Source organism: Hemiscyllium ocellatum, chromosome 19 (genome assembly GCF_020745735.1).
Source record: "Hemiscyllium ocellatum isolate sHemOce1 chromosome 19, sHemOce1.pat.X.cur, whole genome shotgun sequence".
Taxonomy (NCBI): Eukaryota; Metazoa; Chordata; class Chondrichthyes; order Orectolobiformes; family Hemiscylliidae; genus Hemiscyllium; species Hemiscyllium ocellatum.
In genome coordinates this window covers 40,996,019-41,014,270 of record NC_083419.1, presented here as the reverse complement: position 1 = coordinate 41,014,270, position 18,252 = coordinate 40,996,019, and the positions used below count along the sequence as shown (strand labels likewise).

Here is an 18,252-nt window from a genome sequence, read left to right as displayed (position 1 = left end):
AATTTCCATCTTGTTAATTAATTGTTCTCATCTTACCTCCAATCTTCAGTTCTTCTCTTTACTCACAATGAAAACACATAGTTGTGGTTTTCCTACATTTTATCTTTTTTTTAAATTTTCCACACATTTCCGATTGTGGTACTTTGAAGAGTCCTGAGCTGAATGTGCACATTTCAAAACTATGTTCACTTGTTATGGTTTTGTTCGACATGTAGTACTGTTTAATTTTCCATTCTTTAGTTTCTAAGTGATATATCTCTACTAGAGAGAGAATGAATACCTAACTCTTCCCTGATGCTATCCAGTATTGAAATGTTGGAGGCCACCAGGAGCTGTACTGGTTTGGTAGGGAAAAGGGTAAAATTTTGTGCCCTGTAAACATCCTTGTTGTAGGGCAGTATATATATTGTGAGGTATTTTTAATGTCTCAAGTTAAATGGCAATTTCTTCGATATTGCATTTGAGGTTAGAAACTTTAATTCCATAAAGTCTCTGCAGACATTGTGCTGTGATCCTGCCACAGTTTGCTTGAGAACACTTTCTGTTGATTCCATATGGCGTCTATTCAGTATTGCCTGTCCCTTGAACAATAAAAAGATATGAATATAAATACTTCTATACATATATATTCTATTCATAGTTAAATAATGAGACCATGATTTTTGAAAGTAAAGAAATTCTAATAACGTCATGAACAGTCATCCCATTTACATCTTCGACCTTCAAAGGCATAAGAATTAATGTAGAGACTGTAATTGCGATGCTAGTCATTATAATTTCATATGAGTTAAGCATGGTTTAAGAAGAGGAACTAGTCAAGATAAAATTACCAGCTTTGCACTGTTGTCCCATTATTAACTTCTGTTTGAGTCAGAAGGCCATATTAGAAACTCCATTCCAGGTATATGAGCATGTAATCCAGGCAGAAATGTCAGTGCCACACCGAGGAATGTGATGTAATGATGACCTGTTTGACCCTAGGGACAGATTTGGTGACACAGAGGGAGGGCATATAAAATAGATGGGTGGTGGGGGTAGGGGGTGGGGGGTGGTTGTGGTAAGTTGGACCTGCCGTACTTCTCACCTTCATGAAGTAAATGGGGGAAGCAACAGCCTAGTTGTATTCATGCTGGTCTGTTAATCCAAGGAGGCAGGTAAGGTTCTGGGTTCACATCCTGCCACAGCCAATGATGGAATTTGAATTCAATAAATATTTAGAATTACGAGTAGATGAATCTATTGTCGAAAGTCAGGAAAAAAATGCCTGGTTCACTAATGTCCTTTAGGGAAAGAATCTGTCATCATCACCTGGTCTGGACCACATGCAAGTCCAGACTCACAGCAATGTGGTTACTTCTTAACTTCCCTCGGATAATTAGGGATGGACAATAATTGCTGGCCTAGCCAGTTATGCTCATATCCTGTGAATAATTAAAAAAAGCCATGCCATTTAACACAACACCATGAAGGTCAACGAGCAGAGGCCAATTCAGCCATGTAAGTGAGTAATTAAGGGCCTCTTCCTGCCACTGCTGATATTTTACCAGCAGCAAATGGGCCTTCCACAAAGTGGGGAAACCACATAGTAATCCTGGTTCCCTCATTGTAGGTTTGACTTTTGGGGTGACCTCTCTTATTCAGTCAGCTTGTGAAGGAGCCTCCCAATTACAACAGCAGCCCTGCAGAACCTCCTCCGTCTCTTAGCAGTGTCTGGCTGGCTGGCCTGGCATGGCAATTCAGATATCACTTGCTTAACTGAGAGCACTGCCCACTTCCATGGAGCACTCTCTTTTAGGTACTTTGTCAGATTATCTCACCATTTATCACATTGCTGTTCATAACTTAGCTGCTAAATTTCCTTATAGTACAACAATGGCTACAGTACAAATGTATTTCTTAGCCCTGAATTATTGCACTTTGTTTCTCTCATCTATAATATGACAGTTGCTTAGACACTTCGTGATTTGCTTCATCATTTAGATGTTGTACAACTTAAATTCCAAAAACAGGACACAAAAGGGATAATAGACAGTTAGGTCAATATTATTATGTATAGTTATTTTTTGTTCTAGCATTGACTATAAACTGGACCCATTGTCATCTATTCTTAGTTCTGCTCTTTTTCCAGTATTCATTGGCTGATATATTAGGTATTCAGGTCACTTCCACTATATATTTAATCACTCAGACATATGACAGAATAATGGGGTTGCTGTCAACTTTGCCAATCTGTCCACAGACTCCTGAATTGAAACTGGACATACCAGCTTATGATTTTGCCACTCAACTCAGCACTGAAATTCTCTTGTTTTTTCCAATTGAACATTTTAAAAATAGATGCCACACCTAGAATGGGTGCCTGTAACTTTGAAACTGTACATCTTTTAGGTTCCAATACTGTTGACTGGATTTCCATGTTTAAAATGCACAGCTTGACGTAGAAGAACTGTTAATGTTTTGCAGGCACGGCTATGTTTCTGAAATGGCCATGTTCGTTCAATAAAATGATGGGGGCTTCGGTGTTATATGTACACTACTCAATCACTCAGTCTTTGTTATCATTCTTTAGTCTTTCCAATTGAAACTTAGAAGTAACCTGAGACAAGATATTTTGTGTAGGACTTCTGTGATGTGATATTATGAAGCAATGTTCCAGTCGTATAATGAGGTAGAATACAGGCTGTGAACAAATATTCTTATTCATGATGTCACTGAAATTGAATAATGAAATGCCAGGACAGCGTGAATGAAAGCTTCAAGCGAGTTTACAGATTTTTCCCCTCAAAACCATTGAAGAATCATAAGGCAACACCTTTTGTATTTAGGGGTACAGATTGACAAAGACTGAAATACCGCAGCTCAGCCAGAATTCAGCACTACAGACAGCTACAGCCCAACTCATGTCAAAAAATGTATTCTTTGTTTTAAAGGCAAAAAAGAGTCTGGAGAAAACAAGACCACAAACAACACTGTGGAGGTAAGACGCTCCTACTTTGGAACAGGCCTGTGTTTTTTGCTTCATAGTTGCCTAAAGTTTAATATAAACTACCCAGACCTGGCATTGCCCTTTAACTCCATTGACACATACCTGGATATGGTTTGTACAGTTTGACAATCTGAGATCATAAAAGCAAGGAGTGTCAGCATCTAACAAATAATTTGCAGTGATATTGGCATCCTTTGTTCATTTATTTTCTACTAATATTTTTGAACAATGAGAGCTGATAAACAATCAGGAGAGATGGTCTGACTGAAAAAAAACACTGAAGTTCAAATTCTTTTGGAGATTGGTGTTTCCTTTTCTCAACTTCTTGCCTTTTTCCCTACTTTTTTTTGAGTTCAGTACCTCCATTATGTTGCAGTTCTTTCTGACCATGGTTTTCTTCTGAGACAATTTCTCATTCTCTTTCTGTCATCTCAAAATATTGATAAATGAACCTTTCAGTTTCCAAGCTGTGATTCAATTTATTTTTCTTCCCAACACATTGTCATCATCCCCCAAGGTGGCCAATCTCCTTCACAGCTTTCTCTTTATCTCCCTCCTCTCTAAGTTTATCTCCTCCCAACACATTTTCTCAATGTTTTTTATATTTTTCCTTATCCTTTTATGCCTTCCTTCAATTTGTATTCTTTCGCAAAGTCAGAAACAGCACTGTGGTTGGGTCTGCAATATCTAGACTGCAGCAGTTCAAGAAGGCAAGGCCAAATAGAGATGACCAGTAAATGGTGTCCTTGCCAATGATGCTCGCATCCTATGAATAAACTTTAAAACAAATCTTTCCTAGTTTGTCTCCACACAAAGTCATTCTTTTATTATTTGCTCAGATTCTTTACCTCAGCTTATAACTGTTCCAGATTGATTCAGTTTTTCCCTGTGCATTTTATTTAACCAAGTTTAATTTTCTTGAAATTGCATTCTCTCCCAGTTTGTCCTTTTCAATAATTTTGTTCCCTCCTAGTTTACTGATCTCTTACACAGCACTTTCCTGCTCTATCCAAATGTATATTATTTACTTCCTCAATGCTTTCTTTGTGTTTCATTACTATTCTTTGAAATGGACATCTTTTCTACAATATAGTTTTGTTTCTTAATACTCTCTATCCCTGTAAGTACATGGCTTGCTTTCTCCTGAATGATTTGCATCTCACCCATCTGTCCTTCTCCCCAATAAAAATACTGTATTCTCAGTTTCACTGCTTTTCTCAAATAAAAAACCCAAAAGGTCTGGAATGTTAGTTTAATTTCCCCTCTAATATCTAGTGGCCTTACCTATACTTCTGCCTTCTGCTTGTCTCTTGGACATGTTTATCTCCCTCAATTTTGTTGCCTGTTGCCATTATACTCTGAATATCACTCATTTTGATTTGGTCCTTGCTAATCTCATAGAGTTATAGCGTCATACAGATGTACAGCATGGAAACAAACTCTTTGGTTCAACTCATCAATGCCGACCAGATATCCCATCCCAATTTGCCAGCATCTGGCCCATATCCCTCCAAACCCTTCCTATTCATAAACCTGTCCAGGTGTCTTTTAAATGTTGCAATTGTACCGGCCTCCATCACTTCCTCCGGCAGCTCATTCCATACATGTACCACCCTCTGAGTGAAAAACTTGTCCCTTAGGTCTCTTTTATATCTTTCCAGTCTCACCCCAAACCTATGCCCTCTAGTTCTGGACTCCCCCATCTTGTAGAAAAGACTATCCATTGGCCCTCATCATTTTGTAAACATCTATAAGGTGACCCCTCAGCCTCCAATGTTCCAGGGAAAACAGCCCTAGCCTATTCAACCTCTCCCTATAACTCAAATCCTCCAACCCTGGCAACATCCTTGTAAATCTTTTCTGAACACTTTCAAGTTTCACAACATCTTTCTGATAGGAAGGAGACCAGAATTGCATGCAATATTCCAACAGTGGCCTAACCAATGTTCTGTATAGCCACAACATGACCTCCCAACTCCTGTACTCAATACTCTAACCAACAAAGGAAAGCATACCAAACACCTTCTTCACTATCCTATCTACCTGCGGCTCCACTTTCAAGGAACTATGAACTTGGACTCCAAGATCTCTTAGTTCAGCAACACTCCCTAGGTCCTTACCATTAAGTGTATAATTCCTGCTAAGAGTTGCTTTCCTAAAATGCAGCACCTCACATTTATTTAAATTGAACGCCATCTGCCATTTCTCAGCCCACAGGACCATCTGGTCAAGATCCTGTTCTAATCTGAGGTAACCCTCTTTGCTGTCCACTACATCTCCAATTTTGGTGTCATCTGCGATCTTACTAACTATACCTCTTATGGTCACATCCAAATCATTTATATAAATGATGAAAAATAGTGGACTCAGCACCTATCCTTGTGGCACTCCACTGGTCACAGGCCTCCAGTCTGAAAAACAACCCTCCACCACCACCCTCTGTCTTCTACTTTTTCTGTGATTTGTCCTTTATTTTCACCCCAAATTATTTCTCCCATACTCAAGAGTCTATGAACTCTACATGTGTTTCTCTCTCAGCTTAGTCTTGCTGTCTATGATCAATATTTTCCCTCAATTTCATTTTTTCACCTTAATGTTGTTTCTTCCTCATAACCTGTTTGTTCCCTTTTCAAAGTTATTAATCTCTTCTTGAACTTGCTTCACTCTTTGAGAAATTTCATTAAAGGTCTCCTCTCTCAATCACAAATCATTTTGTGTACCATCTAAAATGTGTCTTTAGTGAAACCATCCCATTTCTGAGCATTTTCTGTCTTTATAATGTTTATAACCTTCGTTAGCTTGTTATATCTTTGACAGCAGTACCCAATCACTTTATTCTTCTCAAGTATTTTGTTCCTTTTTCTACTTTAAACTAAGCTAGAAAACAGAATATGTAATTTTACCAGCGAACAGAATATGTAATTTTACCAGTGATTAAAATGAAATTAAAAATAAAATGAATACTGGTGATGTTTATTTATGAGTGCACAGTGTTTGAAATAATCACCGATGCAAACTAGTCAAGAGAAAAGCAACAGAACCAATCAGACTGTAAAAAATAAATTGTAGGAGAAACTCACTGTGGAAAGAAAGCAGAGTTAAAGTTTCGGGTCTGGTGACACTTTTCAGAAATAATAGTAGCTAGGAAATAGTGGTATATGCTGAAGACAGTGTGTGTGGAACAAAGGAGTAGGCTGAGAGACAGAAAATGTCAGACTGCACTTGAGTTATAAGAATGGATATTAATACATGATGTTGGGGAATAGGTTGGGAATTAGCTTAATTGTCTTGCTGTCTTCTTCATTTTATATTTCTAAATCATTCCATCAGCCTTTGTTTTTCTATAGGGAAGTATTGGTGTAGTGTTAATCTCACTGGTCTACCGATCTAGAGACCTAGGCTAATGTTCCGGGGATATGGGTTCAAATGACAGCTGTTGAAATCTAAAATCAAGTAACAAATCTGAATTTAAAATCTAATCTGTTTTTAAAGCTCCCATCTGGTTCACTATTGTACTTTCGGGAAGGAAATCTGCCATCCTTACTAGGTTGGGCCTACATGTATCTCCAGGCTCTTAAATGGCCTGGCATGCTACTGAATTGTATTGAATCACTGCAGAAAAGTCAGTGGGGAATGAAATCAAATGGATCACCTAGCATTGAGCTAGGCACAGAAAACAATCACTGCAATTCTGCAAAATCCTTCTTATCATCTGGGGCTATGTCAAATACCCACTCCCTTGATGTTCAATGGCAATACCAGTTGCCAAGTTCCCCACCATCAACCTTCTGGGGGCTTCCATTGACCAGAAATTGAATATGATTATCCAAGTACACAAGAGCAGCTCAGAAGCTTGAATGTCTTTGCTAAATAACTCACCTTCTAACTGCCAAAGCCCATCCACTATCAACAAGGCACAAGTCAGGCATGTGATGAAGTACATGACCCTTACCTAAATGAGTGTAGCTCCAGCAACATTTAAGAAGCTTGAAGACAACCAAGCCCAAGCATCCTGTTTGATTAGCACCACATTCACTATCTGAAATATTCACTTTTCATCACCACAAACACAGAGTCACAGCAGTTTGTACGATCTACAGGATGCACTGTACTAATACACCAAGGCCTCTTCAACAGCACCTTCCAAACTTGTGACCTTTACCATTTAGGATAAGAATAAGGGCAACTGATATACGGGAACATCACCATTTGCAACTTTCACTCTCAATCACACAGCATCCCAACTTGGAGCTATATCTCCATTCCTTTATTATCACTGGGTCAAAATCCTATAATTGCCTTCCTTATAGTATTGTGGATGTCCCCACAGCCCATGGACTGCAGCAACTGCAGTAATTAGTGATGGAATGCTGACCTAGATGGTAATGCACACATCCTATGAAAGAATTAAAAGAAACTCTTTGTTTATAATTAACCTCAAGTTTTGCTACACCTGCACTAAGATCTTCACTTTTTTTTGCCCTCTCATTACCATTCTTTAATTCCTTCGCAATGCTGTCCAATCACAGGTTAACTTTATTCTATCATCCTGTCAATGATATTCAAATACCTTCTACCTCATCATTCTTTTATAATTTGCTTGAATACAATATTATTCTCATCCTCAATCTTACCATTTGTCATATTGTATTTCTTTTCCTCCTTAATTATAATTTTCACAAATCTGTCAACCATTTAATTTGTCCCTATATCGTGCATGCCCTCTTACTGTCTTATCACAATTAGTTGCCTTGTTTCCATATTTTTATTGCTCAACATTCTTTAGCCCTTTTATATTCATAATCTTCAAGTCAGTATTTTTCTGGTTTTTGTTTCTCTTAGCTCAATTTGATCATTTCCTTTCTATCATTTGGTCACTCAACTGTACCTAATATCGACCTGTTAGTTAAATTCTCTGTCTTTGGTTGTTTTCTTTTCTTACTCAGTCTACTTTCTCCTTGATAATTCGTGACAACTCTCTGCTGGTTTATTTGTGTCTTTCCCAATGTTCTCCAGACTCTATCTTGCTCTTTTTTTTATTGATTAATGGTCTCCTTTCCCTCTTGACTGACCTTTCTTTGTCAATGATCTCAACTATATTGTGATTTTCTTTGCTGAAACACAGTTATTTGATTAACATGCAGTTTTTAGAAACACAATAATCTATTTCTGGTCTTAATTTCTTTCCCCACTACTCCAGTATTTATAAACCCCATTTTAAGATTCTCTCTCTCAGTCGCTTTCTTTCTCTCCTCCTCACTACTGCTATGTTTCTCCTCATGGAAGCATTCTTATCCTGAATTCAAAACAATAGTGCAGCACTCCCCTTCATTGTCCAGTTTGGAAATAGTGTCAAGTGTAATGAGTGCCTCAAATTTTCAAACTGGATCTGATGAGTAAGAAATTATAAATATTTTTTAAAGCTGCTGTATCCTGCTGAATTTTATGCTGAGTCAAATATTTAGCATTTTGTTAGCCTAATGGTTCACAATCCTTACAGAGAAAGAGTTTGTTTAGGGAAAGCAGGGCATATTTAAGTCTGTGATTACCTGTACAGATGAATGGTAAAAATACTTGCAATATGGACTTGACTTGTGGATTGTATCAATACTTTTTTTCTTTTGTATACCTTGATCCAGTTCATTTCAGACATACCATTAGTAAGGCTAGTGCTATTGTTCCTCTTAGAACATTAAACCTAAGAGCAGGAGTAGATCAAAGACTCCTCGAGTCCAATTCTCCATTCTGTCAGTAGATGGCTGATCTTCAACTACAACATTATTTTCGACTTATTCCAGTTTCCCTTCATTCCTTGGCGTCTAAATACCTATTGATCTAAATTCTAAATAAACTCAATAATTGATCCATAGAACACTGGGGTAGGAAATTTTGCCATTTCAACATTAATTTGACGAGTTAGTACATGAAGGTTTGCACATTATTTCTGTGGTCACTGGAACAAAAATGAAATCTGCCAAGAATTATTTGAATGGAATCTTTTCTCACTTTTTTGTGCACTTCAGTACTGTCTTAAAAAGAAAAGTGTGCAATTATTTCAGTATTGATGTTGGCCACTCAAAAGACAAACGTACTTGTAGAATTCTGTGACGTCATCTGCAGAGATGATTTGGCCAGTGTTTGAATCAGATACAGAGGAGCCCTGACTTACAGGAACTGTCTGAAAATGCCATGCAAATTCCTAGACAGGTAATGCAAATCCATTAGAGATTAATAAAATATGCATTAGATAAACATTCTGTGAGCACAAAATGAATGCAGATGAGGATGACCAATTAACTTACCCAGGTGAATCTGTTCAGGAAACATGTGAATCTCCCTGCCCCCAACTTTGTATCCTACTATTAAAGGTTTCAGAATTTTGATTTTGCTATATGTCCCAGTCTGTTCAAAGCATTGATCAGTCCTTGTATAAAGAACTTCCTCAATACTGTTTTAAGTCTACGTTACACTGGCATCCATTTGTTGCTTTGAATTCAATATTTAATTTGGAATAATTTTGTAGTTTAACTTTTTCAAAATATTTCTACTCTTGCAGAACAAAGTCAGTAGTACCATTGGGTTCCCTCTTATTATTCATTATTTCTGAAAAATGATTACAAAAGTTTGTAATATGTTCTTATATGACCATTTTAGCTGCAACAATAAATACTACTAAATTGTTTGGAAGAAGGAGGTCTTTTGGAGAAAATTGAACCAGCCAGAATGTTGTGAAGGGATCATGTTCAATTATCAACAGAAATATAAATACAGTTCAAATGCTTCAGCAGACACCATTTCCATTGTGCCAGGTTTTCTGGGAAGTGACAATCACGTGAAAATTGTCGCTCTGCTCCCTTTTCTTTAAATGAAAGAGCTCCTCATTTCTGAGGAGATTCCAATTGACATTCCTTTAGAATGTGGAGCTGTATCTTATTCAGGCAGATCCGGTATGTTATGAAATCAGGAGCAGGCAAACCATCTTCCTGTTTCAAAGCAGTCAGTCATCATATTCTGAAATAATACAGTCAGCCACTTCAACAGTTCCTGCAAAATGGGGGAGGTTAGAGTACCAGATGTATAGGACATATAGTGCCAGGTTGGCGGAGGGTGGTGGAGTGAAGGTCTCAGGCAGGTATTGGGTACCAGCAGAGTTGGGACGTTGAGTTGTATGCAGGTGAAGAAGGGTGGGTTTGCCAGCAGGGGCCAGCTTTTGGATGCTGAAGGAGCTATCCCTTAGTAGGGGAAGGAGGGATTGAGTGGGGGAGGGTGGGGTCATGTAATGGGGTATGGGAGTGAGAGATTGGGGCCGTGGGATGTCAAGTTAGGGTGAGGGTCTGGGGGAATCGTGGGAAAGGTGTACTTGAGGGTGTGTGAAGAAAGTTGGGTGTCAGTTTAATAGCTTCCCAGTAGTTAGACTGAGTATTTAATAGGTAAAAAGGTAAAAAATAGTTTACCTTTCCTGAGTAATTATTTACTTAATTGGAGTGTAACCTTTGATTCTCTGATTTAAAAGGAGAAAGTTTGGAGGGTCCACTGTTTCAGAATTGCCTTCAATTTTGTGGACAATTTCTTTGCAGTGTGCTACACTGGGGATTCCTCAAAGCCTTCATGAACAGCTCCCATTCGCCTTTAAAAATGATTATCTGACTATTGAAAAATCTGGACCCATCGCGTTTGTGATAGTCAAACTCTCTTGTAGTGTTTGATATTGTATCTCTTCCAAAATAGTCCCCTGATGATCTCAGCAAGATTAACAATGTAAAAGATATACAGATCAAAAGATAAAGTAAGTCATTATTCATTGACATTTAAAAAATGAATTGACAGGTGATCATTTCAAATTCTTGTCAAATGGTGATCGCTGTTAACTTTACATCTTTAAACATGAAACTTTGTACATGTGATTGAATCAATTCTCTACAACATGGTGCAGAGTGACTGGCCATGGAGAGATGATTGGATTCCACCCAATAAATGAAACCTTAGGACTGTATCTAAAGTGGATCAAAGTAACAAGAGATCTATCCAAATTGATTATCAAAGCAAATACCGATAATAAATATAAAATAAAATATTTGAAATACAACATTTTCATACCATTGGTAGCCTCACAAACATCTCAAATTCTAAAAGCTTCATTTCAGTTTTCTGATAAAATAAAGCTCTGTGAATGATGTTGCTGATTACATACAGTGTGGAAACAGGCCCTTTGGCCCAACCAGTCCACACCAATCCTCTGAAGAGAATCTTCCACCAATCCACCCAGACCCATTTCCCTCTGACTAATGCACCTAACACTATGGGCAATTTAACATGGCCAATTCACCTGACCTGCACATCTTTGTGACTGTGGCAGGAAAGCAGAGCATCTGGAGGAAACCCACACAGACACGAGGAGAATGTGCTAACTCCACACAGATTGTCACCTAAGGCTGGAATTGAACCTGGGATGCTGGTGCTGTGAGGCAGCCGTGCTAACCGCTGTGCCATTGTGATATTCCTTTTTTTATTTGAAATAATCTATATTATCATTGCCGAGCTTGTCATCAATTGATGGAAGTGAAATGAAGCAAATATTAATAAAATTTAGCAAAAAATAGTGATGCCTATAAATTCTTCATTAAAATGATCACATGATTATATTGGCAATTTGAGGTCTAGTACTGATGCTATTGATTTCCTGCTGGAAGCAGAGAAAGCACTTCCTGTATGCATGGCCACAAATGCACTTATCTGACAGAAGTAAAATATTCACATTGCAATTTGACAGTGACAAACATGCACCATTTCTGTTGAAATGGTTTCATACATTTTAACTGGGTTAAAAATAAAATGGGAACCTGACTCTGCCTACCTCCACTATGCCAATTTCTCTTTAATGGAGGCAAATTAATGGACAGATGACCAACCTGTTCTCTGAAGCTGGCCAATCATCAAAACATTTTCATAAGGTTATGCATCCAAGATTTTAGTTTTGTTCTAGATTTAACACTGGCTGTTTGGATTTCCCATACCTCAGGAAACCTGGCAGCTGAAGCAAAGTGAGAGCTGGTAAGTGTGTTTCCAGCCCTGCTGTGGGTCAGGAAGAGCATGTGTGCTTCCCACCAGCCCTTCAAGCTAATCCACATCCGACCCTGTGATCAGGCCGCCCATGCATTATCACACACTTACTTAGTGGGATGCAGTCTGCTTCTTGCTCCATGTGCAGCCGTCCATCAATATTTGACTTCTTTCAACTTGCAATTCAACCCCCGCTCCATTATCTCGCTATTTATTCCCTCCGCCAAAATCTGCCCTCCCACCTCTCCAACTCTCACCTGATTCCCACATACTCTCTTAATGTTTCTATCCCTCCATGTATGCCTCCTCTTCTGAAGTACAACTCCTTCATGATGCCTGACTCCATGTCACTGATGTATGAATCTTCATACTCATCTCCAATGTCCAACTGTTGACCACATATGTGCTGTCCTCCCTATGTCTGATTGGGAAGAACAGACAAGCTGGAAGAGGCTAAAATAGCTAAGTCTTTTTACTTACGTTGTGTGGTCAGGAGAAACAAGAGGTTTTGAATTTTTCCAGGATCTATAAAGAAAATTTGGCCTTCCCAGTTTTACTACACTCTGATTGTGATGCTAATCGTCAACACTTATTGAGTGCTAGGCAGCCTTCTCCTACTCTCCATCAATCAGCTGCCACCTCTCAGCTAGCTGCTCAGATAAGCCCCAGACCAGGAAAAGTCTTGGGCATTACACAGCTGTGTTCAGGCCTCTTTGCATCCTACACCCAATTCCTGGCTTGTGTTAATATTGAGGTGTTGTCATTGATCTGTCCTTTCACTCTTCTAAACATAACAATATTTTTCCCACCACACAATGATCAGAATGGCATAAATTGTGTCAAATATTTTCTAGTATTTTTGGTTTAGAGCAAGAGGAACTTTTTAAGAGATCTTAGAAGTTTTCATCACAAAGTTATTATGTCGAAATAATGTTGCAATGGGCTAATTTTGCATTATCCTATCCTCAAGCTGCACACTTAGGAAAATTGCCAAAAGTGGAATTCTGATTGTCCGATCTGTCCCGCTTTTGAGCACAGTTCCTTATGCTTATGCTTATGTTTGTAGCCATCCTTCTTATATCTTGCAGTGTTTCTGAGTCATTATACTAAACATTTGGAGGGAAAAAGATCCTTGAGTTCTAGCATTGGAGCATTGGAAATATTGCTCAATAGTAGATGCTATCAGGTACAGTTTCAATAGAGATTTTCTCAATTTCTTGCTAGAAATCCCAGAGTGACGGCATAAATTATAGTTTACGTCAGTTTTCTAAGATTTTGCTGAAATAAGATGAGAAATTGAGAGAGTCCACTTTACCCGTTCTCCCAAACATTCTGCATAATTTTTCATAAGTTTAAATCTTTTCTTAAGTGAAGTGAGATTAACAGTTCTGTGATTCTGACTGGTAAAGCATTACTCTTTTGAATCAAGTCGAGGCTTATCTTACAAAAGAAAATAAAAGATCACAATTGGCCACACATTGTTGTGGTGGGTTAATGAATGGAGCCCAAAATTAGTTAGACCTTGTCCATTAATATCCATGAAAGTTTGCCCTACAGATACATCTGTACACAGATACAGATCTGGAGATACTCAATAGGGCATCCAAGATCTATTTCTCTTAATCAATCAGATACAAGAGTCTGAGTCAGGAATTGTTAATTTGATGTCAGATCTATCACAGAACTAAAAATATGAAAATTAACCAAAAGAACAAAAATAAAGATTGGGTTCTTTTTTAAAAGTCCAACACTGAAGACCTGAAAGAGTGAGCCTTCACATTTCTAGTAATTCATGTTTGGTGTGAGTGCAGTTGATTGACTGTAATTAACACTTAACTTGTTCTTAAAGATACCAGGAAATATGGGAGTGGGAGTGAAATGGAGATGGTGTTGAAATAGAAGATTAACATGTTCTGGAAATATGGCTGAGATGACTTGAGAGGCCAAATGGCCTGCTCCTAGTTTTTTCTTTATTATTCCAAATGTAGACTTGAATTGACTTGAATTAACTTATAGGCATAAGAACAATGACAATTACTTTTGACATAATCAAACATTCTAAAGCATTTCTCAGGAATATTATAAAACAAAATCCAGAGTCCAAAAACTTGATCAAGAGATAAGTTTTAAATGAATTCCAGAATTTAGGTCCTAGGCAACTGACAGCGCTGCTACTAGAGGTGGATGGTTAACATTAACAATGTTCAACAGCTCAGAATTCAATGAACACAGTTATTTTGGAAGGTGACGGTGGGAATGGAGAAGATTATAGAGATTTGGAAGGGTAAGGCCTTGGAGAGATTTGGAAGTGAGGATGAGAATTTTAAAATCAATATGGGTCAGCGATCACAGGCTTGGGAGGTAAACAGGTCTTGTCATAAGTTAATCACAAACAGCAGCAATTTGACTTTAAGTTTATGGTGTGTAGAATGTGGAAGAGCAATGCATAGTGTGCAAAAGGCTCAAGTCAAGAGGTAATGAAGGCATTTTTGCTGATTTCAAAAGCATATGAGCTGAAGTAAGGGCAAACTTGGTCAATGTTAAGCAAATACATATGTGTTTGGAAGCCCATCTCAAAGTCAAAGCACCAAGTTTCTGAACAGATGAGTTTAATCCTAGACTGATGCAATGGAGACAAATGGTTCACTTTAGGAACATTGTTTGGAACAGAGACCAAAGACAGTCACTCAATTTTGCCATTTATAATTGGAGGAAAATCCTGCTCATCAATACTGGATATAAGATAAGCAATACATACTTTAGCAAAAGTGGAGCAGTAAAGTTGGCGATGAGGTAGATCTGGCTGTTGTCAGCATATACATGGAAGCAAATATTTTTGGCTGATGTAACCAAAGGGCAGCTTTCTAAGTTTTTATAACATATTTAGTTCATAACAATAAATAAATACAGCAACATTTTATTAATCAACGTGTTTGAATGGAGAGACTGACAGTGACTTCCATTCTTGGGATGCTAACAGTGGAAAAATATTTATCCAACATCAATTTCTCAAATTTGACTTAAAATCATGTATCTACCTGAGCACTATTAACACTGCCCTTATTTGACTAAAACTGCAAGCCAGTTGTTGTAGTGTAACAAAATTGTGACTAGTTCTGCTATCTGAGCAGATCTTCCAATAGAGGTTTAGAAGTCTCCAATACACTAACTGATGTGATTGACTATGTTGAGCAGTTATGAAGAACAATTTAAGTGTCATAAATTACAGTGCTGCTCCTGATTATGACTAGAGATGAACACTAAAGCTAAAGGAGACTCAGTGAGACCTGATTTATACCAGTATAAAATGACAGCACCAGCTTCTCCTGTATGAATATTCATTTCTGTGCTTTATATTCAACATTTGTAGGTTCCAAATGGTGAACTTATCTCTATCCCTTTAAACTCCATGATTACAGTGACCATTTCGAATAAATTGGAGAGTGCAGAAGTTTCACGCTTGCAAATAGCAATTTTATAATTTGTTGCTGTAAATGTGGCAATTGCACATCATTACTAAGACACCAACTATATACTGACTTTTCACTCTCAGAATGTAAGAGATACAGGTTGAGATTTTCAGCGGGCCTGCTGGTTGCAAATAAGACCATTTGTCATGAACTTTGCTGGGAAAACCCTACTGCCTCATTTCAGTCAACATCATTAAAGAGGAAGCTACTGCTGGTGACTTGTTTAAAGTCATTTTCAGTCATTCAAAATTGAGTTACTCAGTTGTGATTGCAATTGTGAATAAAATGTTGCTTTTGCGGTAAACGTATTTTCACTGTATTAATCAAATTTTGCCAAGTAAATAATAATAGCAATTATATTCTTAAAGAAACTGCATTTTGAAATACTACTAGTTGCAGTTGGGCTTTGGCAGATTTTCAATCAGGGATATGCAAGTGAGGTGGAAATTTAGGAGAGACTTTAAAACTGAGTGCAATTTTGGGAATAAAGGACACAGCACTGCACACAATGAAGAGATTTCACTCCAAGTGCTTTGAAAATAATCCCAAAATTATAAAGGTTTATATTCTAACACAAAATTTGTTCATGTGAATTCATGAAAGTCAGATCATCTCTTCTGAAACAAAGCACAGTATGATAAAATCTCTTGAGCTAATCAATGCCCTTTGTCTTCTGATCATTAGTCACAAACAGCAGGAACAGCTTGCTCACTGAATATATATTATTTATATATTAATGTACAATGTGTTGATTGTTTCTAACCTAGGTATCAATTCACAATAGGCTTCAAGCCTATCAGCACAGCTCAGAGGGGAACCAAGAGTGCGCAGTCCAGCAAAGCACCCTTCTTAACTTCAAGCAAGAAAACTCAGCTGTATCAGGAGCCATGGATCATCTCCCTGAAACGCTACTCCAATGCCAACAGATTGTGAATGTCATAGTAGTCCCTGTGAAACCAGACAAATCCGATACCGCTCAGAATGAGACACCTATTCACCAAGTGGGAACAGACAACAACTCCACTAGCTCCACGCCTCGCAAATTAAAGGAAGATGGGCTTCAAGGAACACCTGTAAAAAACATTCATCAGCCACCTCTTCCACCTCCACCCCCACCCTACAACCACCCGCACCAGTATTGCCCTCCTAACCCTTTTGTACGCAGGCGCAGATATTCCAGTGGATCACGAAGCTTAGTGTAGTCAGCCTTACATAAAGCAATGATAAAGCCAGATTAAGTCTGTTTCTGTTTCAAAGGCTCATATCTACATAATTCTCCAATGAAATCTCCATCTGCCCTTTCCCTATGACTGCATCATTCAGTGGCAGCTAACAACGCAGATATCTGGTGGGCTGTCACATTGTAAATATTATGTAAATAATGTTTTATTTTTTAATGTTCTCTACACCAGGTTATCTCTACTCTAACATCAATTCTTAATGCCCAAAGTTTGTTTTGGGTGTGTTAATCAAAAAGGCAGGTATAGTTGATGCCCATGATTAATTCAGTGGCTATCTTCAATGTTTGATCCATCAGAGATGCATTGAATATTGTGTAGAGCGCTTCTTCCCTTTTCGTCCTCTGTTCACAAGATAGTTTTCCTGACACTGAGAAACTTGCTGAAGCCTGAGTCAGTTTGGTCTGTACTGCCTTTTGCAAAGTCCAGTGTTTTGGACTTGTTACTCCTCTTCAACATTTCATAATTCATTTGATATTCAACAAACTGATTAACGAATGACCCTGCATATTATAAATGTCTCTTAATCAGTCTGTGTGTGAATTCATGCTGTCGTTGTACAGGAAAATTAGAGAATAAGATCATAGGACTTACTAGTCATCCTTCAGCAGAGTAGCTATGGACTTCAGAAATCAGAAATAGACTTGTTCTGGCTTGAAAAAAATATATACACAAGAAAATTTCCCAAGTACTGATTACTAATTTTCTAGTGCAACTAGTGATTTGGTGAATATTTGATGAAATTTGTGTATCTTTGGACAAGGGCACAGCTTTAATAACTTTTAGACTGTAAAATCCACCAAATGTAAAAGCTGCTTGATGGAAGCATTCCCACTTTACTGTACATAATCCAGATTCACAGATTACATTGACAATCATGAACATTGCTGTTAATAAGCTTTTGGTAGGTTAAAGAAAGCAGAGTAAGTTTTTATATTGAGTTTTCATGCACAGCTCTTTTTAAATGTATCTGAATTTATAGATCACTTCAATTTAGAATAGATCTTCAGGAATTTTATATTTTTTTTTGTCATTTACCACCATTTTCATTGTTTAGTTTATCTCATCACATTAGCACTTTAGGAAATACAATAGTAGAGCAACACATGATGGAAAGGTTAAAAGATTTAAACAGTTGCACTGTGTTTTGAAGAACAGCGGGATGAAGCAAATATAGATTCTCCAAGAGAGGTCAGGAACTATGTATTATATGTATTTTTCATAAAGATATGCCATAGATTGAGAAGTGAATGCCCTTAACATGATGAGACATCATGATGCTCCTTTTAAAGTATTTATTGTTTCTTGTTGTGTCCAATAATCTTGTGGTGTATATTTTTCTTAAACTATCACTGTTCAGATTTGACTTTACAAATCATACAATAATGTTATAAGAAAAAAAGCACTTGGATGAAACTCCTCCAAGGTCTCTGTTAAGTGGTTTGAAGTATAGATAGCTTTGAAAGAAGTGTAATATTTGGTCCAATAATGCACACTT

General features: G+C 37.7%; 1 protein-coding gene across 1 annotated transcript in view; it reads left to right on the top strand.

Moving 5' to 3' along the window:
• Window positions 1–16,718, top strand: part of LOC132824716 (IQ motif and SEC7 domain-containing protein 3-like) — a 142,085-nt gene extending 125,367 nt beyond the window's left edge. The window contains exons 12-13 of the mRNA XM_060839388.1: window positions 2,949–2,977; window positions 16,284–16,718. Coding sequence (XP_060695371.1) covers window positions 2,949–2,977; window positions 16,284–16,718 — 464 coding nt within the window. The remainder of the gene's footprint in view (window positions 1–2,948; window positions 2,978–16,283) is intronic.
• The last annotated feature ends 1,534 nt before the right edge of the window (window positions 16,719–18,252 follow it).